The sequence below is a fragment of the Tachypleus tridentatus genome, chromosome 8, assembly GCF_004210375.1.
Source record: "Tachypleus tridentatus isolate NWPU-2018 chromosome 8, ASM421037v1, whole genome shotgun sequence".
In the NCBI taxonomy this organism is placed as follows: Eukaryota; Metazoa; Arthropoda; class Merostomata; order Xiphosura; family Limulidae; genus Tachypleus; species Tachypleus tridentatus.
Window position 1 is genome coordinate 48258536 of NC_134832.1, and position 26343 is coordinate 48284878.

General features: G+C 35.3%; 1 protein-coding gene across 1 annotated transcript in view; it reads right to left on the reverse strand.

Moving 5' to 3' along the window:
• Positions 1-2282: 2282 nt before the first annotated feature.
• LOC143223902 (ras-specific guanine nucleotide-releasing factor 2-like) overlaps positions 2283-26343 on the reverse strand; it is a 117898-nt gene continuing 93837 nt past the window's right edge. Inside the window, exons 22-31 of the mRNA XM_076452377.1 lie at positions 24299-24414; positions 21786-21901; positions 20876-21058; positions 19775-19872; positions 19002-19086; positions 18304-18501; positions 16401-16480; positions 9758-9875; positions 7206-7274; positions 2283-7043 (exon numbers count right to left, since the gene is read on the reverse strand). Coding sequence (XP_076308492.1) covers positions 6921-7043; positions 7206-7274; positions 9758-9875; positions 16401-16480; positions 18304-18501; positions 19002-19086; positions 19775-19872; positions 20876-21058; positions 21786-21901; positions 24299-24414 — 1186 coding nt within the window. The 3' untranslated portion in view covers positions 2283-6920. The remainder of the gene's footprint in view (positions 7044-7205; positions 7275-9757; positions 9876-16400; positions 16481-18303; positions 18502-19001; positions 19087-19774; positions 19873-20875; positions 21059-21785; positions 21902-24298; positions 24415-26343) is intronic.

Here is a 26343-nt window from a genome sequence, read left to right on the forward strand (position 1 = left end):
ACACTCAAGCATTGTAAAAATAACAATAATTAATCATTCCCTTTATCTTCAATTATCGGCTTATTTATAGGATTTTGGTCATGAAACACATAAACAATAATTTTTAAAAATTTAAAACGTCGGAATGTCATAGTTACTATGTTTCACACCAGGTGAAAGCGTTTTCACCAGAAGAACCAATGTAACTATTGCATACAGGTATTTTCTGTTTAGCAAGAAAACCGTTCTCATGATTGAAATGTAATAATTAGTGGGTATAACTGTATTTTAAAATTACAAAAAACATATTATCGCATAAGTTTAGCTTATTCTACATATGTTGCATCACAGTTTGTAAATGTTTCATCTTTTATTTTATTGGTACATTTTAATCAATAATTTATCTTTTGTCTTATACTAAGAAGCTAATAATAATAAACCATAAAAGTGTCAAAGAAAATATTCAAGAAATACTAACAGACCTTTTTAAATCGATGTACATTCAAGAGATGGCGCTCATAGAAAGGAATGTGAACAAACCATTTTAAAACGCAGCATGGTTAAAACACGGTGATATAGGGTCTTGGGTCAGAAATTTTATGAAGTTATTATTTGTTGTTACACATTAAATTTATGAAATTGGTCCGTTTAAAACAATCCTCCTATAAAGTTTTCCATGATATTAAATGTACAAGGTCTGGAATGCATGGTATCATTAGTTTGATAGGATTGCTATTTATGATATTTTCTTCACCGGATCAGCGCTAAGTCTGATGGCTTATAACGCTAAAATACAGGCTTTGGAACAGCCCAGATAGCCTATTGTATAGCTATGTGCTTAAAAATAAACACACAACTAAAAAGGTAAGGATTACGAGGTTTGGTTAGCTAAAGATATATATATATATATACCAGATATTATACGTGATATAACTACTAGCGTCTTCATGTGTATCAATAACATAAGCATAAATAATTACATATACAGAGCTTTATTTTCGACATCCAAATAGTCTCAAACATTAATAAAATAATTATTTATGTATTCACTAGATGGCAGTAACATCGAATGGTAATATTTTTGATTTAAGGTTGTACAAAGAAACACGAAGGTTACATTTACATAGCGTTGTTTTGCTATTTTACTATGAAATATTCTTTGTATTTTTCTGTTACGTTCGAAAACACTTGTTTTGATCCAAAAATATAAAAATTTAAAAACAACTGTGTGATCAAATTGAAACATCAGAAAACATTGTAAACTGGCACGTCAGAGTTATAAAAATCAGGTTATGAGCTACGTTTCGAAAGCAATTTTTTTTTACCTCCAGCGCAGAGTAAGAATAAAAAAAATATTAGTCTCTCGTACAGAGTAAATGAATAAAGAACAACAAATATTTTTATCCCTTCTCTGGAATGTATTTTAAAATTGTTTACGATATCTATCCTAGAATTAGTCGTAAACAAATTGAGCTATCTCATAGATAGCGGTAAGTCTACGGACTTACGATGCTAAAATATGGGATTCATATCACCCGCTGTGGCCAAAGCTCAGGCTCTCCTACGTCCAATTGCGGAGTCCTTTCACAGCACGTTTGTCAGTGAGCAGACCAGGAAGTGTTGGGTCGTCACTAATTCCAAACCAATGACCACAAGGAAATAAACACCTTTATTTTATGTCTTACTGTGCATCAGTTATTTTCTTATTATACTTGTTTTAATAGAAAGTACAAAAGTTAAATAAAACAGATTTATTATCGCTTCCACTAAAACTTTAAAATGGGTAATTTTGACACTGGTTCCACTGTCCTTGCTGCTCTTTAGATTTTAATGTCCCGTTAAGTTTCTCTTAAAATTTGAATGTTGTTATAAAATGTACCTTAAATAAGAAGCTGGACAGTGGAGTATTTTGTTACATATAACTTTTCAAATGTATGAAATATAATAAATATTACTACGGTGATTTAAATTTGCCGTGATATATTTTCTATTATGCATTTCTTTAAAAGTCACGAATACGTGATGGTACGAACTGAACCGCAGCTGGTGTTTTCACTCTGAATCAAAAATACAATATTAATTAAGTATTAATTAAAATTAATATTAAGTAACTGGTGAACTTAGAACCATGTGACATTTGAATTAGAAATTAATATATTTAATTATTGTTTGTTTTGAAATATTTAAGTACAGTAGATACGTGGTTATATAATTTTATATGTAGTAGGGATATTGTTTTCTCTGAAAATTAGAGTGAAAATAACAAAGAGACAGACTAAACATCCTTCAAAATTTTATTCAGTTTCGTAACAACAAGGAGATAAAATGTGAAAAAAATGAATAGATTTGACAACAATTAAAAACATTAACGTCAGATATATGAGATTTTAAAATAGGTTTTGGTTAACTAAAAGTCCATAGAAGGAACAAAGACGTGAAGTGATCTAATTATACACGTATGTGTTCAGGGTAGTTGGCTTGATACACCCTTATGTGATTGAATAAACAGAGAGTCTAGAATTAATGTTAAAAAACTGTTTATTTTTGTTTCAAAGACTCCTTAACTTCGTTTCCGGACACATTACTTTAACCTTACGTTAACCTGTTTTCATTTAGTTAATAAACAACATGTTTTAAAGTAAACAAAACATAAACTGTGTATCTCAGAACGGCTGGTATGGGTATTAACCTGAAGATGACCTAAAGTTGTTCTCTGCTTTATGTTGGTAAAAGTGTTACTAACCACACCAACCGTTCCGAGATACATTTATACTTCAAGCTGGTTTCTCGTCATAAACTGCTCATTAAATTGAACATGGGAATGTTCACATAAAGAAGACATGATGTTTGAATAATAATGTTAATAGTCTCGGCTTGATTGTCTTCGTATAAACGTTTTTAATATTTCTAATTACCACATGATAAAAATATCTAAAGGAAATACACTATGATCTAAAGAGAAGCTTAAAATAAATATAAGTATTCGCGAGGTAATATCATTCACGTGTCTTTATATTCACAGCCACGTGTCTTTAAATTCAGAGCCACGTGTCTTTATATCTACAGCCACGTGTCTTTATATTCACAGCCACGTGTCTTTATATTCACAGCCACGTGTCCTTATATCTACAGCCACGTGTCTTTATATTCACAGCCACGTGTCTTTATATCTACAGCCACGTGTCTTTATATCTACAGCCACGTGTCTTTATATTCACAGCCATGTGTCTTTATATCTACAGCCACGTGTCTTTATATCTACAGCCACGTGTCTTTATATCCACAGCCACGTGTGAACTTTCTTACTAAGTAAGAAATAGAAAACCAACGTTTATTTATTTCCTTAATCAACACATGGATGGACAAGTTTATGGAAACGTTTAAGGATAAAAACAAAGACAACGTTCCTAAACCTTACTACTTTGTAAGTATCATATGTAGTGTGTTAAGTGAACTTATGAGAATAATTTAACCCTCAGTTTTCATTCTTTTGTTTGATACGACTTCTGATTTTGTTAACTACACCAAAAATATCCTTTAACTAATACTGTACTGATTACTCAAGTGTTTCGTTTCAATTAAAATAAATTCATTATTTTTACTTCTAAGGACACTTAATAATATTGATATACAACAAACTGTCATTGTAACATCACAAGTTTTAATGTCAACACAACCAAGTCTACAAACACTAGTGTTATACCATCACCTGTCTTCATCTAGACACAACCAAGTCTACAGACACTAGTGTTATAACATCACATGTTTTGATCTAGACACAACCAAGTCTACAGACACTAGTGTTATAACATCACCTGTCTTGATCTAGACACAACCAAGTCTACAAACACTAGTGTTATAACATCACCTGTCTTGATCTAGACACAACCAAGTTTACAGACACTAGTGTTATAACATCACCTGTCTTGATCTAGACACAACCAAGTCTACAAACACTAGTGTTATAACATCACCTGTCTTGATCTAGACACAACCAAGTCTACAGACACTAGTGTTATAACATCACCTGTCTTGATCTAGACACAACCAAGTTTACAGACACTAGTGTTATAACATCACCTGTCTTGATCTAGACACAACCAAGTCTACAGACACTAGTGTTATAACATCAAATGTCTTGATCTAGACACAACCAAGTCTACAGACACTAGTGTTATAACATCACATGTCTTGATCTAGACACAACCAAGTCTACAGACACTAGTGTTATAACATCACATGTCTTGATCTAGACACAACCAAGTCTACAGACACTAGTGTTATAACATCACATGTCTTGATCTAGACACAACCAAGTCTACAGACACTAGTGTTATAACATCACATGTCTTGATTGAGACACAACCAAGTTTACAGACACTAGTGTTATAACATCACCTGTCTTGATCTAGACACAACCAAGTCTACAAACACTAGTGTTATAACATCACCTGTCTTGATCTAGACACAACCAAGTCTACAGACACTAGTGTTATAACATCACCTGTCTTGATCTAGACACAACCAAGTTTACAGACACTAGTGTTATAACATCACCTGTCTTGATCTAGACACAACCAAGTCTACAGACACTAGTGTTATAACATCACATGTCTTGAGCTGGACACAACCAAGTCTACAGACACTAGTGTTATAACATCACATGTCTTGATCTAGACACAACCAAGTCTACAGACACTAGTGTTATAACATCACCTGTCTTGATCTAGACACAACCAAGTCTACAGACACTAGTGTTATAACATCACATGTCTTGATCTAGACACAACCAAGTCTACAGACACTAGTGTTATAACATCACCTGTCTTGATATGGACAGAACCAAGTCTACAGACACTAGTGTTATAACATCACCTGTCCTGATATAGACAAAGTCCACTTTCCAGACACTCATGTTTTCTTCACGCACGTCAGAATCATAATCTAGCCACAGTCGTGTGTCCAGACGCACTATATAATCCCCTGTGTTAACTCTCTCGAATCAGTGCACTTGAAACAAGAGGATACAAAACGAAAGCCACAACTATTTAAATAGGCTAGCATCAAATAAATGATGTTATGTTTACCTAAAGTAAGTAAGTGCCTTTTATGGAGATAAGTTGTCTAAGTTATTAAATAGCACCTGACATACGCCTCGTGTTGCGATCATCTATAAATCAAAATTTAGTTTTTTTCATAGAATAATTTTTAATCGTAAGTACTCTTACATGCGTCTTATGAGAAAGAGACAACCGCGTTAAGAAACATCATGGGAGTATAGAAGGTTTGTCGAAAGTCCAAAATTCTTTTCGCTCCAACGAACGAAGGACTAATCTAAAGAACCCCCTGTATCCGTATAACCTGGTTCTACTTCATATAAAGATAACACTGTCAATAACTAATATTTGATCGAATTAGAAGTTCAAGTGAAGCATTATTCTAGTTTAATCAAACGTATTATGGGAACTCGAACAATACAGTCGTGGACCGCTCCTTCAGTGGTCCGTGGGCCACAGACTAAGATCTCTGGGTCCAACCTCCAGAGTTTCACGCTGTGTTGTTATCTCATCTACTAAATGCCAACAGCTTCGAACGCTGTTTAATTAGAACCAGATATTTAACATACTAAACTATCCAAATGTTAAACGTTCAGAAAAACCTCGTAATAAGAGCAAACGACTGATACTTCCGTGACCGATAAATAGAATGTATTTGTTTGTTAATCGGACGTTTCAAACGAGGTTTATAAGTGTTAGGCCTCGTTTGGTCCTGTAGATAATACTGGCAGATCGCCAAGAAAAAGACCAAAGAAAAACCACTGACAGCTTTATCAGCTGATACAGCAGAGAGACAAGGCACGAGAACATACAACAAGGTGAGCGTTATATACTCGTGAAACAGAACATGAAGTACAGTCTGCCACGTGATTTGAGGGGTTGGGGTTGGAGGTGAAAGAGTTATACCATTCACTATCAGCACGTGATATGAACTGTTTAAATAATTACACGAAGTATGAAACAATGCACAACATTTTAAAGGTTCATGCGATAAAACAGCTAGAAAAAATGCCGTATTTATATACAATAATAAACAAGCATCAATTGAAGTAATCTAATTGAATAATCTACAAATAACTTTGTTAGCTTTCAAATGAGACATTATAAACGTTTCAAAATTACAGACAGTCTTGATATATCGTAAAATAATTAATTATGGATGTCCTAATTTTACGTGTTAAAAATAGACGTTTTTGCACTTTTATTCAGTTTAGTTTATTATGGTGATATTTGTCCATTATGTTCTGATCTGGTTGACTATATAATTATCGTTTTGCCAATATACGACATCAATACGTTGCTACTGATAAAATGTTCGCGTACACAAGTTTGGAGAAAAATTACAAACATAAATTGTACCACATATAAATATCTTTGTCTTTGCTTTTTTTACATTTGGCACATTCACAGAACTCCCCTGAAAGAAAAAGATCCATAAGAATATCCATCCCCCTGTGTAACTTTTGGAAAACGATCCCCTGTGTAACTTTTGGAAAACGATCACCCTGTGTAACTTTTTGGAAAACGACCCCCTGTGTAACTTTTGAAAAACGATCCCCCTGTGTAACTTTTGAAAAACGACCCCCCTGTGTAACTTTTGGAAAACGATCCCCTGTGTAACTTTTTGGAAAACGATCACCCTGTGTAACTTTTTGGAAAACGACCCCCTGTGTAACTTTTGAAAAACGATCCCCCTGTGTAACTTTTGAAAAAAAAAAAGATTCATAAATATATTGAAATCCTACTGCCTGGAAGTTTACCAGTGATTGACTCCATGCAGCACTGTAGAAACCCAGACTTCACGAAGGACCACTCTTCCAGTTCAATGCTAACCACACAGCCTGGGACTAGCTTTAGCTGGGGAGGTAAAACAACGGTACAGCTTCAAGTCCTGTAGCTATGTAAAGGTACGATCTTGGAAGTGAGGCGTGGTTCTAAACAGAGGGACAGCTGGTACAGTTCATCATCCTGCATTAGACGTTTGTCATCAAGAAGATAATCGGTGACCTACGGGAAGATATGATGTGTTTCATCAATTCAGGAAACGACATCAAAACTTTAAGTAACGTGAAGATATAAATAAATATAGTCTGATTTTAATGTTGTCAGATCAAGTCTCAGTGGACGATGTTGTATATACGAATTCACAAACTAAATATTACTTCTTACCCTAGGATTCGTTTCAATTTTGTAAGTCGTTTGTTGAAAATGACGAATTTCCTGGATCACACGAGCAATCTGAAAGAGAAAAAAACGTCCAAACTAAGCAGTCGTTCTACGAGGTCTGTTAAAAAAATACGCGGACTGTTTGAATTGCGCGGCTCCAGTTGGTTCCAGGGGAATCCGCTTGGTGTCGCTAGGTTCGCACAGATCAGCTGATTACGACGCCATTTCCCGATTGCAGATATCTTCATTTGTGTATTAGTTACGCGGTTTTAAGTGAAGTGCGATTTTTTCGTTTGGCGGATTTCAGAATGAATGACCTGAAGGAGCAACGACATGCTGTTAAATTTTGTGTTAAACTTGGAAAATCTGCGACTGAAACTTTTGCTATGCTCAACACGGCTTACGGTGATGTTGCTATGAAGCGTACAGCATGTTTCAAGTGGCATGAACGTTTTAAGGATAGTCGACAGTCCATTGAAGATGATGAGCGTCCTGGACGTCCTTCCACGTCAACTGACGACCCACATGTCGACAAAATCAACACCCTGGTGCGGGCAAATCGACGTCTGACTGTCAGGGAGCTTGCTGAAGAGTGTGGGATATCAGTTGGATCTTGTTACGAGATTTTGACCGAAAAATTGAAGATGCACCGCGTTGCTGCGAAATGTGTGCCTCAGAACTCGTGAGTTTTTGGCCAAACACTCGATCACTGTTCTTCCCCCCCTACTCACCTGACCTTGCTCCTTGCGATTTTTTATTGTTCCCCAAACTCAAAAGACCCTTGAAAGGAAGAAGATTTGAGACGATTCCCGAGATTAAGCCAAATGCGACGAAGGAGCTGAAGGACATTACAAAAGAAGCGTACCAGGACTGTTTCAACAAGTGGAAACACCGTTGGGATAAGTGTAACTTCTAAATAAAGTACATTTTGTTTTATGACGTCAGTCCGCGTATTTTTTGAACAACCCTCGTATTCAGAAAGGTTTGGTTTGAATTTCGCGCAAAGCTACTCAAGGGCTATCTGCGCTAGCTGTCCCTGATTTAGCAGTGTAAGACTAAAAGAAAGGCAGCTAGTCATCACCACCCACCGCCAACTCTTGGGTTACTCCTTTATTAACGAATAGTGGGATTGACCGTAACATCATAACACTCCCACGACTGAAAAGGCGAGCATGTTTGGTGCGACGGGAATTTGAACCAGCCACCCTCAGATTACGAGTCGAACGCCTTAACCCACCTGGTCATGCCGGGTCACTTTTAATGCAACGAGTACACAACATGACATCAACAACCACTTGGTAATACTGCCTGAACTAACTGCCTTTGGTCCCGTATGATTATAAACACATGCATTGATTGGTTGAATCGAGAGAAAGAATGAAAACAAAATGTTGTGAAATTAGAAACGTTTTGTGCATTCTTCATACCTGAATATGAAGTGCTGAATCCACCATTAAAATACAAGAAACAAAATTTGATTTTGGACTCAAACAATGCATCAAACATTCTCGCCCTTTCAGCCGTGGGGGCGTTATAATGTGACGGTCAATCCCACTATTCGTTGGTAAAAGAGTAGCCCAAGAGTTGACGGTGGGTGGTGATGACTAGCTGCCTTCCCTCTAGTCTTGCACTGCTAAATTAGGGACGGCTAGCGTAGATAGCCCTCGTGTAGCTTTGTGCGAAATTCAAACAAAACCAAACTAAAACAATACGAAGACAGTTCAGGAGTTCCAATAGTAAAGAAAAGTTCCAGATTCGAGTTCTATTTAACACGAATAAAATGGATGCAAACATAAAATGGGTGCAAACACTGGGTGCTACGATTAAATTTTTAGCAGCCATGGCGATTTGTCTCCAGGTAATTGTCGAGACCTACATTAAATAGATAGCGAATGACTTTCAGTGGATCGTGACCTTTGTGCTACACTTATTAAAAGGCACACAACCTTTATACCAAGTTTGATTAAAATCAAATGTTGTTTATCCACAGATACACATAGGAATGATAATTATCTCCGCCGTCTTTTAAGGATAATTTATTCATGATAAAACTGAAAATAAACATTAAATCCACTCTATCATTCGATTCGCCATTTATCAATAAACCTGAACAATAAACCTAAACAAGTTCAAATATGAAAAAAAATAACAACACCATAGACTTATTGTACGTTTGTAGTTAAGCAAAATGGGTTATCTGTGCTCTGTCTACTGCGAGTATCAAACCGTGGTTTTTATGAGTGTCAGTCCGCAGACATATGGCTGTGTCAGTTACACTTCGTACACTCACTGATTGTATATAGTATGTATGGTGTTTTTAGATGTTTCATCACCACAGTGAATTTCTACCTGATGCCAATGACTTATTTCTGTAGATTATTTAACAGACAAGCCATCTGTACGAAATAATTAGTTAATAAAACTGTTTATTTCTTGCTGAAACCTCAATTTGTATTTATATCAATCAGAAATGCCCATTAAAAACACGTGATGTAATTACTCGTGACGTCAAATATTCCGTGTTTTTAAAGTGAATATTTTTGAAACTGACGTACCATTCTCATTTTGGAAAAGTTAAGTAGACCGTCCTCGGTAAAATTTGGAGTGCCTTCCTCGATGAAAGTCAGATCGGTGAGATACATACCTAAGTAAGGGATACAAGGAGGATCACATCTGAAAAAAAAACAATATGAGGATCACATCTGGAACAACAAGAAATACATTGTGAGGCTCACATCTGGAACAAGAAAAATACAACGTGAAGATCACATCTGGAACAACAAAAAATACATTGTGAGGCTCACATCTGGAACAAGAAAAATACAACGTGAAGATCACATCTGGAACAAAATAAAACAATATGAGGATCACATCTGGAACAAGAGAAAAATAATGTGAGGATCACATTTAGAATAAGAGCAAACAATGTGAGGATCACATCTAAAACAAGAAAAAACAATGTGAGGATTACATCTAGAACAAGAAAAAACAATGTGAGTATTACATCTGGAACAAGAGAAAACAATGTGAGGATTACATCTAGAACAAGAATAAACAATGTGAGGATTACATCTAGTGCAGAAGAAAACAATGTGAGGATTACATCAAGAATAAGAAAAAATGTGAAAAGTAAATCTAGAACAAGAGAAAACAATGTGAGGATTACATCTAGAACAAGAGAAAACAATGTGAGGATTACATCTAGAACAAGATAAAACAATGTGAGTATTACATCTAGAACAATAGAAAACAATCTGAGGATTACATCTAGAACAAGAGAAAACAATGTGAGTATTACATCTGGAACAAGAGAAAACAATGTGAGTATTACATCTAGAACAAGAAAAACAATGTGAGTATTATATCTAGAACAAGAAAAAACAATGTGAGTATTACATCTAGAACAAGAGAAAACAATGTGAGTATTATATATAGAACAAGAGAAAACTATTTGAGGATTACATCTAGAACAAGAGAAAACAATGTGAGTATCACATCTAGAACAATAGAAAACAATCTGAGGATTACATCTAGAACAATAAAAAACAATGCGAGTATTACATCTAGAACAAGAAAAAACAATGTGAGTATTACATCTAGAACAAGAGAAAACAATGTGAGTATTATATCTAGAACAAGAGAAAACAATGTGAGGATTACATCTAGAACAAGAGAAAACAATGTGAGTATTACATCTAGAACAAGAGAAAACAATGTGAGGATTACATCTAGAACAATAGAAAACAATGTGAGGATTACATCTAGAACAAGAGAAAACAATGTGAGTATTACATCTGGAACAAGAGAAAACAATGTGAGTATTACATCTAGAACAAGAGAAAACAATGTGAGGATTACATCTAGAACAAGAGAAAACAATGTGAGTATTACATCTAGAACAAGAGAAAACAATGTGAGTATTACATCTAGAACAAGAGAAAACAATGTGAGTATTACATCTAGAACAAGAGAAAACAATGTGAGGATTACATCTAGAACAAGAGAAAACAATGTGAGTATTACATCTAGAACAAGAGAAAACAATGTGAGGATTACATCTAGAACATTTCAAAGTTTCTGTAAACTTGAAATAGTTTTAAACACCTTGAATATAAATTTTTACTGTTTTAATACACTTTCGATAAAACACAGTTCAGTTAATATTATTTACACGTAAGAGTGTCATTCGCTGTACTGGATTTTTAAATCAGATTTTGTTGAAATTACAAATTACAAAACTTGTTTCATGTGTAATCACGAATTTTGAAACCGATATATGTATGTATGAGTGAACAGTTAAATTTGTAACTTGTTAACAGTTTGACACGAAGAAAAGCAGGAAGTGGAAATAGCGCGCCATCTATTGAGTAAATATAGAACGTATTTTTTATAAGAAAACGTTGAACTTCGTTAAAAATTAAAAAATACATTTAGTTGTCAAATGTTCACTAAGAAAGAATAAAATAAGTCAGTTTGTCATGTAGAATTCATTATCGTTTGCGTGTTTCTGTTTTTTTTAAATAAATATCCGTTTTTATTAGAAAATAAAAATATCCACCCAAAGGTCACTCCAGAAATGAACAAATAGAATCTGGATCACGCTAACCGTGCTTAACGATGTTTTTTACGTTTATTTGTTAAGCACAGAGTTACACGATGGGTTGTCCGTACCACGCCCACCGTCTGGGTTAAACTCTGAATTTTGGCATTATAAGCCACCAAGCTAACCGCCGAACAACTTGCGAATTGAATAACTTTCCCGTCTGCTCTCATTCAACAAAACGTTCAATCTAAGATTAATAAAACACAAAATCACAGATTTTTCTAGGTAAAGTAAACGTATTTGTTCATTTTAAATTTCGCACAAAGCTACACGAGGGCTATCTGCTATAGTCGTCCCTAATTAAGCAGTGTAGGACTAGAGGGAAGACAGCTTGTCATTACCACCCACCGCCAACTTGTGGACTACTGTTTTTACCAACAAACAGCAAGATCATCGGTCACATTATAATGCCCTCACGGTTCAAAGGACGAGCATATATATGCAAAAACGGCTCGTTTGGGTTGAGAAAATATTTCACATAGAAGAGCGAACAACGTTTCGACCTTCTTCGGTCATCGTCAGGTTCACAAAGAAAGAGGTAACTGACCGGAAGCTGACCACATGTTTGAAAGGGGTTGTGTAACTGAGTGTCGGAATGTAGAGGGCGATGTTAGATGTTTGAATATATAATTTTATTTACTTTATTATATTAATATAGGTATAAAGGCGTTCCTTTATATTGGTTTATTTTGGGTTTAAGTTGTTGTATAAGTAAGGCTTCTTTAATTTTGCGTTTGTTTATGTTTGTTTCTTTATTTAGTATTTGAGTGTTTTCTATCGTTATGTTGTGTTTATTTGATTTGCAGTGTTCGAAAACGTGTGAAGGTGACTTTTTATGTTCTTTGAATCTGGTTTCCATTTTTCTACTTGTTTCTCCAATATAGAAGTCGTGGCAGTTATCACATTGTATTTTATAAATAATGTTGGTGTGGTGTTTGTCAGTGTAGTTTTTACATAGTATAGACCTTAGTTTTGTGCCTGGTTTTTGAATAAATTTGGTATTAACTGGAATGTTATATTTTGTTACTAGTTTTTGCCAAATGTTGGTTATTTGTCTGCTGATGTCGGGAATATATGGTATGCAGCAGTATATGGTTTCGTGACTTTTTGATTCGTGAGATATATTTACTTTTGTTGGTTGATTTTGCTTTCTGTCTAGGTGTGTACGTATAATGTTTTCTACGGTTTGTGGAGGAAACTTATTGACTTTGATGAAGTATTGTTTTATTTTGTCTAATTCATCGTTAATTTTATCTGGTGAGCATAGTTTTACGGCTGTGTTTATTTGGTTTCTTAGTATGTTGAGTTTTTGTTTTGTTTCATGTGCTGAGTCCCTAGGAATGTATAGTCCAGTATGGGTGATTTTTCGGTGGATTTCTGTTTTGAATTGTGTGTCGGTTCTTGTAATTTTGAGGTTAAGAAATGATATTTGATTGCTTTCTTCCTGTTCACATGTGAAGTTAATGTTGGGATGTATAGAGTTAATGTGATTGAAAAAATTAAGTATGTGTTCTGTAGATTTAGATCCCGCAACCGTGTCATCAACACATCTGTACCAGTATAGTGGTGGATGTAATGCTGTGTTAATTGCTTGTGTTTCAACTTGTGTCTTAAAAATATTGGCTAGAACTGGTGATACTGGGTTGCCCATGCTTAGGCCATTTGTTTGTATACAGTTACAGAACCCCTTCCAAACATGTGGTCAGCTTCCGATCAGTTACCTCTTTCTTTGTGAACCTGACGATGACCGAAGAAGGTCGAAACGTTGTTCGCTGTTCTATGTAAAATATTTTCTCAACCCAAACGAGCTGTTTTTACATATATATTTCTCTACAAGTGGGTTTTCTCGACATCACTGAAAGGACGAGCATGTTTGATGAGACAGGGATTCGAACCCACAACTCCCAGATTGCGAGTCGAGCACTTCCAACTATTTGGTCATGTCGGGCCTATAGGTAAATCTATTCATCTTTTAGCACTAACGACCGTGTACTGTAGTCTGTAGTCCAAAATAAACTACGGTTAAATCACAGACACTTTTCCATAAAGTACACACACACACACACAAGGTATGGTTCTCAATTACGTAAACAAAGTAATATTAAGAGCGACATAAATGTATTAATCTCGCTTACGACACAAATTCCAACCCTTCGTTTGTGACACATGACTTGTGGACTTTTAATCACATTTGCAACTACAATTCCTCAGCGTAGATGTGACACAAACTCAAGACCTTATCAGAGACACAGTTCAGGTTCCATTTCAGTTATTCATATCATCTAGATATAACCTGTGACTAGGTATAACCTGTGACAAGGTATAACCTGTGACTAGATATTACCTGTGACTAGGTATAACCTGTGAATAGATATAACCTGTGACTAGGTATAACCTGTGGCTAGATATAACCTGTGACTAGATATAACCTGTGACTAGGTATAACCTGTGACTAGGTATAACCTGTGAATAGATATAACCTGTGACTAGGTATAACCTGTGGCTAGATATAACCTGTGACTAGGTATAACCTGTGACTAGATATAACCTGTGAATAGATATAACCTGTGACTAGGTATAACCTGTGGCTAGATATAACCTGTGACTAGATATAACCTGTGACTAGGTATAACCTGTGGCTAGATGTAACCTGTGACTAGATATAACCTGTGACTAGGTATAACCTGTGGTTAGATATAACCTGTGACTAGATATAACCTGTGACTAGGTATAAACTGTGACTAGATATAACCTGTGACAAGGTATAACCTGTGGCTAGATGTAACCTGTGACTAGATATAACCTGTGACTAGGTATAACCTGTGAATAGATATAACCTGTGACTAGATATAACGTGTGACTAGATATAACCTGTGACTAGGTATAACCTGTGACTAGATATAACGTGTGACTAGATATAACCTGTGACTAGGTATAACCTGTGACTAGGTATAACGTGTGACTAGATATAACGTGTGACTAGGTATAACCTGTGACTAGATATAACGTGAGACTAGATACAACCTGTGACTAGATATAACCTGTGACTAGGTATAACCTGTGACTAGATATAACCTGTGACTAAATATAACGTGTGACTAGATATAACCTGTGACTAGGTATAACCTGTGAATAGATATAACCTGTGACTAGATATAACGTGTGACTAGATATAACCTGTGACTAGGTATAACCTGTGACTAGATATAACCTGTGACTAGATATAACGTGTGACTAGATATAACCTGTGACTAGGTATAACCTGTAACTAGGTATAACCTGTGACTAGATATAACGTGTGACTAGATATAACCTGTGACTAGATATAACGTGTGACTAGATATAACCTGTGACTAGGTATAACCTGTGACTAGATATAACGTGTGACTAGATATAACCTGTGACTAGGTATAACGTGTGACTAGATATAACGTGTGACTAGGTATAACCTGTGACTAGATATAACGTGAGACTAGATACAACCTGTGACTAGATATAACCTGTGACTAGGTATAACCTGTGACTAGGTATAACCTGTGACTAGATATAACCTGTGACTAGATATAACGTGTGACTAGATATAACCTGTGACTAGATATAACCTGTGACTAGGTATAACCTGTAACTAGGTATAACCTGTGACTAGATATAACGTGTGACTAGATATAACCTGTGACTAGATATAACGTGTGACTAGATATAACCTGTGACTAGGTATAACCTGTGACTAGATATAACCTGTGACTAGATATAACGTGTGACTAGATATAACCTGTGACTAGGTATAACCTGTGACTAGATATAACCAGTGACTAGATATAACCTGTGACTAGATATAACCTGTGACTAGATATAACGTGTGACTAGATATAACCTGTGACTATATATAACCTGTGACTAGATATAATGTGTGACTAGATATAACCTGTGACTAGGTATAACCTGTGAATAGATATAACCTGTGACCAGATATAACGTGTGACTAGATATAACGTGTGACTAGATATAACCTGTGACTAGATATAACCTGTGACTAGATATAATGTGTGACTAGATATAACCTGTGACTAGGTATAACCTGTGAATAGATATAACGTGTGACTAGATATAACCTATGACTAGATATAACGTGTGACTAGATATAACCTGTGACTAGATATAACGTGTGACTAGATATAACCTGTGACTAGATATAACGTGTGACTAGATATAACCTGTGACTAGATATAACCTGTGACTAGATATAACCTGTGACTAGATATAACGTGTGACTAGATATAATGTGTGACTAGATATAACCTGTGACTAGCTATAACCTGTGACTAGGTATAATCTGTGACTAGATATAACCTGTGACTAGGTATAACCTGTGACTAGATATAACCTGTGACACGCAACTTCCAAATTTTTACAACTTACACAAACACTTTGAACACTTTTCAACAGTTCACATCTGGATGTGACACAGAAAGTGAAACTCTAAATCCTTACAAGTGACACAACTTCATTTAATCAGTTTCGCATAAATAAATAAAAACCAAGTTGCGCGCAGCTCACTTGTGAGACACAGTGATCATGAGTGAAACACAACTCACCTGTGGAGAGCATCTCTCATGTTCCGAAATTTTCCGTCTGCAGCTACTAGAACTTGTAACTTGTCAACTGTTTGCTTGCTCTAATAACAAAAACATAAAAAAAATGCTATTTTATTCTATACTAACTTTATATTTCTTTAGCAGAAAACTTTTCAATTACAGAACGAATATAAATGCGTGATAACCTGGAACGTAATATTATAGAGGGCAGTCTATTAAAATAATTAATAAAATTATAATAGTACGTTTTCTTTTAACTTTGCGCAAAGCTACACGAAGGCTAACTGCGCTAGCTATCCCTGATTTAACAATCTAAGACTAGAGGGAAGGCAGCTAGTCATCACCACCCACCGCCAACTCTTGAGCTACCCTTTCAACCACCGAATAGTGGGATTGACCGTCATATAATAACATCTCCACGGATGAAAGAGCGAGCACGTTTGGTGCGACAAGGATTTGAACCCGCGGCCCTCAAATCACGAGTCGAACGCCTTAACCCACCTGGCCATGCTGGGTGGTGTAATATTATGAACCACGATAATTCATAACGAGAAGTGTAAATAAAATAAACACAAGAAAAATACACCTAAAATAGATTAAAAAAAATGTAATATTACTACAACATATTTATATTAAAAATGTAATATTACTACAACATATTTATATTAAAAAATGTAATATTACTACAACATATTTAGATTAAAAAATGTAATATTACTACAACATATTTATATTAAAAAATGTAATATTACTACAACATATTTAGATTAAAAAATGTAATATTACTACAACATATTTATATTAAAAAATGTAATATTACTACAACATATTTAGAACAAATATGACTATTTGTAGGTTTTAAAAACATCAAACAAGTTTCTTCCTTCTTGTTTCATATTATTGTGAACTTCTAATATCCAAGTTATTTAATTAAAGTTTCGAATTTTAGTTACTATCACACTGCCCCAGTTGGCTCAGCGGTATGTCTGCGGACTTACAACGCTAAAAACCGGGTTTCGATACCCATTGTGAGCAGAGCACAGATAGCCCATTATGTAGCTTTGGGCTTAATTCAAAACAAGTACTATAATACTGTGGTGCCACCTTGTGAGATAATATAGTAATAAAAATAATTTGTTTGTACCACGGTGTGAATTTTATACCTTCATACTTATGATGTTCATGACATTGTGTCAGTTATTTTATTTGTGAAATATTTTGACAAATATAATCTCTTCTTATATCGTGAAGTAATCACTGTCTTCTTTGACAAATTATTAAATGTGTTAACAAACATCAGAAAAACAGGTAAAAATAGATGTCAAACTAAGGTTGAATAAGGCCTGAAGTATCCTAGTTTTAACGTTAGAACACTACTTTGTAGTTTTATATTAGGCCTGAAGTATCCTAGTTTTAATGTTAGAACATAAGCTTGTAGTTTTATATTATTATATATTAGCACTCTCCTAGTTTTAATGTTAGAACATAAGCTTGTAGTTTTATATTATTATATATTAGCACTCTCCTAGTTTTAATGTTAGAACATAAGCTTGTAGTTTTATATTATTATATATCAGCACTGTCCTAGTTTTTAATGTTAGCACACAAGCTTCAAGTTTTATACTAGACCTACAGTATCTTAGTTTTAATGTAGAACACAAGCTTGTAGTTCTGTATTATCAAAAATTAACACTATCCTAAATTTTAATGTTATAACACAAGCTTGTAGTTTTATACTAGGTCTGCAGTGTATTATGCATATGTAGTTTCTACTAGAATACAAGCTTGTAGTTTTCTACTAGATCTAATTACCCTAGTTTCTAGATTAGAATACGAGCTTGTAGTTTTCTACTAGATCTAATTACCCTAGTTTCTAGATTAGAATACAAGCTTGTTACTGCACCGTTTTAGAGACTTTTTCCCATGTTTTCTTTAGCCGAAAGACAGAGCTGTTCATTAAAGCTGAAATTATCTGAAGTACACCGTTAAAGTTGTGAAGACAACGACAAATATCAGCCACTGTCACCCATTTCTCAATGATACACACCCTTCGAGCCATCTCAGGAGCACCCATGATTTCTGACACAACCAACCGATTCATCTGTGACGCAGAAAGATGTATCAACCAATAGGAATTATTCTTTTGGCACGTGAAAAGACTATCAATGTATCAACCAATAAGACCTGCGTTTTCACTAAACATAACGTGTTTTAACCAACCACAATTCAGTCTTCGCTATAACGAACAACTTAACTAATTAATTATAGATCTTTAGTTAATGAACAGTGATTCAGTTGCATAAGCCCTCTAACGACAAACTAGGTAATTATCTTTTGAAACAGAAAATATATAGTTAATCGCAAAAACAAAGAACAGAACATCTTATTACGTGATTCGAGCTGCTATTGGACAAATTAAAAACTGTCATTAGTTACCAACACATCATGATGTTTTATTATGTTAAATCACTACTCGTTACCGTGTCAACCTCTTCATACTTCGTCAATAGACGTACTTACATCACGAGGTCTTTCCGACATCTTTATTCATCACATTATATATTTTATCACCATTTTTACTTCAGTGTTAGGAGTTCTTACATGATTGAACCTCCTGGTCATCAGTATAATGTTAGGAGCCTTGAACGTCTTATCAGCTTTCATCCACGCCTGGCCAAGAAATTCCCTCGAAAAGAAATAGCATAATTTAACTCAAGATGTCATAACAAACTAAATATTCCTTAAACACCGGTCATTTTAACAAATGTCAGTAGGTGGGTTGAATTGAGCGATTATTTATTGGCTCAGTTTATCACGAAGTGAGGGAGATTTTTTTTTATTTGTTAATGTTGCATCGTAATGTATTCGTAGTGCTAAAACACCGGGTTTCGATACCCGTTGTGGGCATGGCATAAATAGCCCACTATGTACCTCTGTGCTTCACCTAAGAAACTTTTGCGCACGTAAGAAGGTTTGAAATGTTAACCAATTAAAATTATCGTTTGAGCATTCTTCGTGAAGCTACGTGAAAAGTTATCCGCGCGTGTCTGTGATTATCTTGTTATGTTTTATCACTTTAAATAATATTTAACGGTTTCACATTTTGACTAAATTTGTAAACTTAGCTACGATTCTGGGATACTACGAAGTGTTGTTGATTAAAGTAAACATGTCCTGTCATATTACAAGTACAGTACCTAAGCGTTTAAAAGCAGTGTGCTAATTGGCCGTTGTAATGACGTAATATTAACAGCCAATAAGCACTCTACTTTTTAATGTGGATGTTAACCACTTAGACCAAACTCAGAAGTCTCTTACTGAATTACAAACTTCCTTCTCCAATAACCGATATGTTTGAACTAAAAACTACTTACTCGCTTCTGATGGAAACAAAGATATGATAATCCAGAAAGGTCATTTCTTCAGCCAGTTCCAACGCTGATAAAGTTTCGACAGTTTCTTTACTTGGAATCTGATAATAAAATATTTTAATAAGTGTTCAATGGTGTTCAGGAGATTAACTGTCAAAATCACCAGATTTGAAAATTTGGAACTCCTTAATTTGCACAAAATACGAAGGGACCTGAAGTAGAAAGCACGTGTCCGAGAGTATATTGTATCTTACTTAGTGGTGTACGTATTTGTATCTTAAGCCTAACTCGACTTAGTAGTGTATGTATTTGTATCTTAAGCCTCACTCGACTTAGTAGTGTGCGTACAGGGTGGCCGGTAAGTCCCTACCAATCCATATATCTTATGTATCCAGTGTATCTGTGTGCTTTCACCAGTATTCTTGCACTCATGTACCCACGTACTTATCACAATAAGCTTTTCAAGTGTAAATGGGCTTACATCGGCCATATTTCTCTGATAAAAAGAAATAAATGTATAATACATGCGTATTTGAATATAACATAATAACATATGGATGGGTAGGGGCTTACGGGCCACCATGCATTTGTATCTTAAGCCTAACTCGATTTAGTAGTGTATGTATTTGTATCTGAAGCCTAACTCGACTTAGTAGTGTATGTATTTGTATCTTAAGCCTAACTCGACTTAGTAGTGTATGTATTTGTATCTTAAGCCTAACTCGACTTAGTAGTGTATGTATTTGTATCTTAAGCCTAACTCGACTTAGTAGTGCATGTATTTGTATCTTAAGCCTAACTCGACTTAGTAGTGTATGTATTTGTATCTAAAGCCTAACTCGACTTAGTATTGTATGTATTTGTATCTTAAGCCTAACTCGACTTAGTATTGTATGTATTTGTATCTTAAGCCTAACTCGACTTAGTATTGTATGTATTTGTATCTTAAACCTAACTCGACTGTTCTGTCGTTTTAATCTCGTGATTTCTGACACAACCAACCGATTCATCTGTAACGCAGAAATATATATCAATCAAGTGTTTATACTGCTCAACCTAAAAAAAAACAACATAAACACATAGATTAAAAAAAAAAATTCTTACCGTAGGGGGCGCTAAAAGAACATCCAAGTCAAGCTTTGCTGCTTTGTCTTGGTCTTGTTTGGTGATGAAGAAAAGGATTTGTGCTGCTGCCTTGTGTTCGGCGGGAAGGAGGTTTGTGTTGTGAACCAACTCCTCGAGGAACTCTGTCGTCATGTGTAGGAGCTTAGGATCGTTTTCGAAATCCTAAAATGTTAAGGAGATTGGTTGTTCAATATTAGAAAAACAAAACAAAAACAGAATACACTCTCCTGCAAACTCTTAAGTTTACATTAAATCAATAACGGATAAGGTGGCGAGTTGAAGTTGAACGCAATGTTCGAGCGACGTTTTATTCTTAGATAAATATGATTTGTTCTACACATTCCTGCTGACGTCAAGCTATGACGTAAAGTGTCCGAGAGTACAGTGAACAAAACAGCTTCACTCTGAACTAACATCCTTGGGGGTCAAGATGCTCTTACTAAAATCTTTTAACCAATCTCCGGTCGTGTGACCTCTTTGTTCTATATGGTGTATATATTCCTGTGTATATATATGAAATATTTCTACCTGATTAAGACGAAACGTTGTACATCTGTTAGGATGTCAAACTACAAATATTTTTCTTTACCACCCATTCAAGCCGTCTTTAAACTTTACGGTCTAAAACCGTGTTCCCCGAAATTACTTTGTAGAGATACTTTTCAAAATACTTGAGAAAATATTGCTTAATAAAGACTCAAAATCTTCCCAAACTTACTATTTTAACTTTTATAACCACGTTTATAAACAGCTCTCTCAGTACGAGGTACACTTATTAAACATGCACAAAGAAACAGTGGTAGTGAAAATGTTGGAGTCTCCTATAAGTCACAACTTAACAAGACGTTTAGAAACTAACGACATCTGGAGCAAATAAATAGCTGTTCACCTGAGGGTGTTTCGAAACCCAGTGTCGTAGGACGTTCAGGACTCTCATGGTAGCAGCCGTGCTGATCATGGATTCTCGTTTCGTTTTAGCGTTCGGAATTTTGATGTCGGTTCCAACTGTGGATAAAATACAAGAAACGTTTGCTTATTTTAAAACACAAACTGTCTAATGTATAGTAGGTCTTGTGTACTCTGCATGGGTCGAACCCCGGATTGCAGCATTATCATTTCTAAACCATACTTTTGTGTCACCGGTAGACCTTCCATAGAAGTTTGTTTAACTAAGCGAAAGCTGTATACGTAGAACGCTTGCGCTGTATACAGTACATGGATCGAACCTTGAATCTCAAGCTTACTACTGAGCTACCGGGTGAGGACGACAAGTAACGGCTGCATAATCGTTGTCTCTCTTTACTTGATGATGTATTTTCGGGGTTTTGTTTATGGACGATTTGAAATATTATTAGATTTTCGATTAGTTTGAAATTAAAACAACAATAGAGTTTTGTTGTTTTCACTTGAAGAATGACGCGTCTTATTCCACTGATGTCTTTTTACGTTACATAAAGTTAGAAGAGACAGCTAGACCACACGTCATCGATACATTCAATCTAATCAGGTGGACTACAATACACACTACCCGTATTCAACTTCCCGCTGATTCCTAAGAAAAGAGAACCGATATTCAAAGCAAGTTTGATTATGACGTCATAGCCCTGTTTACCTCGTTCTTACCAATGTCTGTGCTGAGATTCCTTGCGCACGTTTAATTTAAATCAATAACCGGTTAAAAAGATGAATTGATATAGAAGGTAATGTTTGAGCGAAGTTTTATTCTTAGAGAAGCGACTTTTCTTCACCTTTGAAACTTTGTTTGAACAGAAGTCACTCATTGTTCTCGTTAGTGGCTCAGTTTGTTTGTTTTTAATGCAAAGCTACAAGCGCTGTTTCCGCTACAGGAATCAAACAACAAATTTTAGAGTGATAAATCTACAAACTTTACGCTTATCCAGCGAAGAAACAGTTCAAACAAATTTGTATTTTTTTCTCAAGTCAAATGAATTACCTTAAACACATAATATTTTAACAGTAAATGTGTTTTTAAATTTTAATCTTTTTATGTAATTTTTTTATTGTTTCCATGCGTTGAGTCACTATTTATATGGTATAAAATAAAATACGAAAAAAATACATCCTTTGTATAAATTATTTATACCCATGATTAAAAACAACAGAAACTATCTGATATGAGATGCACTAAGTGTTATAGTGAGCCACGCTTAACTTTAGTAACCTTATAGGGACAGTATATGTGAGGTTGAGTTACCCTTCACCGTGAGTCAGTCATGCCATAGGTTCAAACCATGCTTATCACGTGTCATGCTTATCACGTGTCAAATGTTAAATATCAAAGCTTATCAACGAATCCTCAACGAGGTTAGCTATTCCTGACATATCCACAGAGAAATATCAAGTTAATCTCAAGAGTGACCTAACATGCCAACAAAAGAAAGCGAAACTGATTTTGGCAGCGTGAGCGAGGTTAAGCGTCCCAGACCTGAACAACTCGTGGCAGGTTTAAAGCAAAATACGTAGCTAATCTGAGTAGCGTGAGCGAGGTTAAGTATTTCTGGTACATAAACGTAGACGTATTAAACTCATTGGAATAGTGAACGAGGTTATTTGTTGCAGAAAGTATAAAAACAAATGTAAAGCCGATTTGAGCAACGTGAATGAGGTTAAGTATTCCTGGTACATAAACGTAAAAGTATTAAACTCATTGGAATAGTGAACGAGGTTATTTGTTGCAGAAAGTATAAAGACAAATGTAAAGCCGATCTGAGCAGCGTGAACGAGGTTAAATATTCATTGAGCGTTTGCTCTGACAGTTAATAATCAAGTTGAAGTGAAAATGTTAAGTCAAGGAAGGCAAAAAAAAAATTGTTTTTTGTTTTAAAGCCAAACTAAACTGGGCTATCTGCTATGTCCACCGTGAGGAATCAGACTCCAAATTTTAGCGTTGTAAGACCTTGAACTTAGCACACTTCTGCTTGGAGACAGCTAAAGAGAAGTCCATAGAAACAGTTATCGAAAAAAACATGCGTTTCAGTAATTCATCGGGCATTATATTAACACCATTAAATTAAAACACAGAGTGTAATAAGCATGCCAAACAGAAAACAACCATTCAAGAAGCATTTCACTTTAAAAAAAATTGACTTACGGCACAGCGCGTAATAATCATGCCAAATAGAAAATGACTATTCAACGGACATTTTTATCAACAGCATTGACCTATGACACACAGTTTAATAAGCATGAAAAACAGAAGACAACTCGCTTTTGATGACTATAAATTAAACTGCACATTGAAATAGTCATTGATCGGTTTAATGACGTTTTCACTAAAAAAAAAACAACATGTTAAGGCAACAAGAAACACACGTGGAATTGCAAGCGTTCGTTTGAGATATGATTTACACATGCACACTAACACTGGTCAACAACACTGACCTGCACTTGGAAGGTTACTACTAGCTCGTGACTGGGACTGAGACAATGGTTCTGGAGGGTTACTGGAACCAGCCGTGGCTGCCGCGAAGGCCGCTGCTGCTGACGATTTACTGGATCTTAAAGAAAGAGTATATATGTATGTGGACAAAACCATTTCGAGAGCACATTAGCAGCTATTAATATAAGTTTGTTTGTTATTCTGAATTTCTTAGGTTCAAGTTCCTTACTGAAAATTGTACATGGAGAAATCCTTCAATGGTGGGTTTCACCCAAGGGTTTCAGCTCGTAAAGCCGCTTGTTATAGCCATGAATTTGAAACACAAAAACTTGGGCTATGGACATATAGATTGGAGTAAAGAAAAAAACACCATGTGGATGAAGGAACTTCAAAACCTTTTAGTACTAGTCCAAGCTTGACGGCAATTTGGAAAGTCATTTGGATAAGACTACATCGTCCCAGCCATAATATTGGTATGTTTTAATAGGTTTGGATTTGAATAGAAAGGAATATATCGACTTTGGTTTGGACTTTGAACAGGACTATATTGACATGTTTTAGTAGGTATGATTGCCATACTTAATTGAATTATAAATTATTTAATTTGATGTTATATCCTGAATAACACTTCCTGTGTTAATGAATAATATCTTATCTGTTTCGGCGTCATATCGCTATAGATTTTACCACACGTCTTATCCCGTAACGACTTTCCGACAAATAATGTTGAAAACGTGTAAAAACCCTCAATAAAATTCAAATTAAAATATCTAAAAACCGTTTGAAATGCCTTATTTTTAAATCTAAGAGTGGCACATACCTCAGAATTTCACTACACTTATAGCAACTCTTGAAGATGAATTGTGGTATATTCTATCAAATGTATTCCATAAGCTGCTTGTAAGTGTAGCTAACAAAATCCATAGTATAGTTAGAGCCAGAAGCAGTACCATTCCTAAACCAAAACATATAGTTAGAGCCAGAAGCAGTACCATTCCTAAAACAAAACATATAGTTAGAGCCAGAAGTAGTCCCATTCCTAAAACAAAACATATAGTTAGAGCCAGAAGTAGTCCCATTCCTATACCAAAACACGTAGTTAGAGCCAGAAGTAGTCCCATTCCTATACCAAAACACGTAGATAAAGCCAAAAGTAGTCCCATTCCTAAACCAAAACACGTATATAAAGCCAAAGTAGTCCCATTCCTATACCAAAACACGTAGATAAAGCCACAAGTAGTACCATTCCTATACCAAAACACGTAGATAAAGCCAGAAGTATTCCCATTCCTAAACCAAAACACGTAGTTAGAGCCAGAAGTAGTCCCATTCCTAAACCAAAACACGTAGATAAAGCCAGAAGTAGTCCCATCCCTATACCAAAACACGTATATAAAGCCAAAAGTAGTCCCATTCCTATACCAAAGCACGTAGTTAAAGCCACACGTAGTACCATTCCTATACCAAAACACGTAGATAAAGCCAGAAGTATTCCCATTCCTAAACCAAAACACGTAGATAGAGCCAGAAGTAGTCTCATTCCTAAACCGAAACACGTATATAAAGCCAGAAGTAGTACCATTTCTAAACCAAAACAAGTAGTTAAAGCCAGAACTAATCCCATTCCTAAAACAGACGTCTAGAAGTTGTCCCATTGGTAAATCAAAACATATCACACACGCACTCTTTTTCAAAGCGTGTTGTTACAGTTCTGCTAGCCAGAAACTACACACACCAGTGATGGTTGTACTCGACCTTGAAAAATAAATCTAATAACTGTTATGAAAATTCCATCGCCAATAAAACTTCCGGATTTTCTGCAATAAGAATTTGAAAAAAAACGCTTGTTATGACGTCAACGTAGACAGTTAAACACATTATATATAATATTCTATATAATAAACTAAAATCATTTCTCTCACTGTGATTTTCATTGAGAACAAGAGACAGAATCAGATTCTTATGACTGAACCAGTTGTGCGAAAAAACTTTAGAAGTATATTTAAGGTATTACAAAGTTAAGTCATCCGTTTCTGAAGTAGGGGTA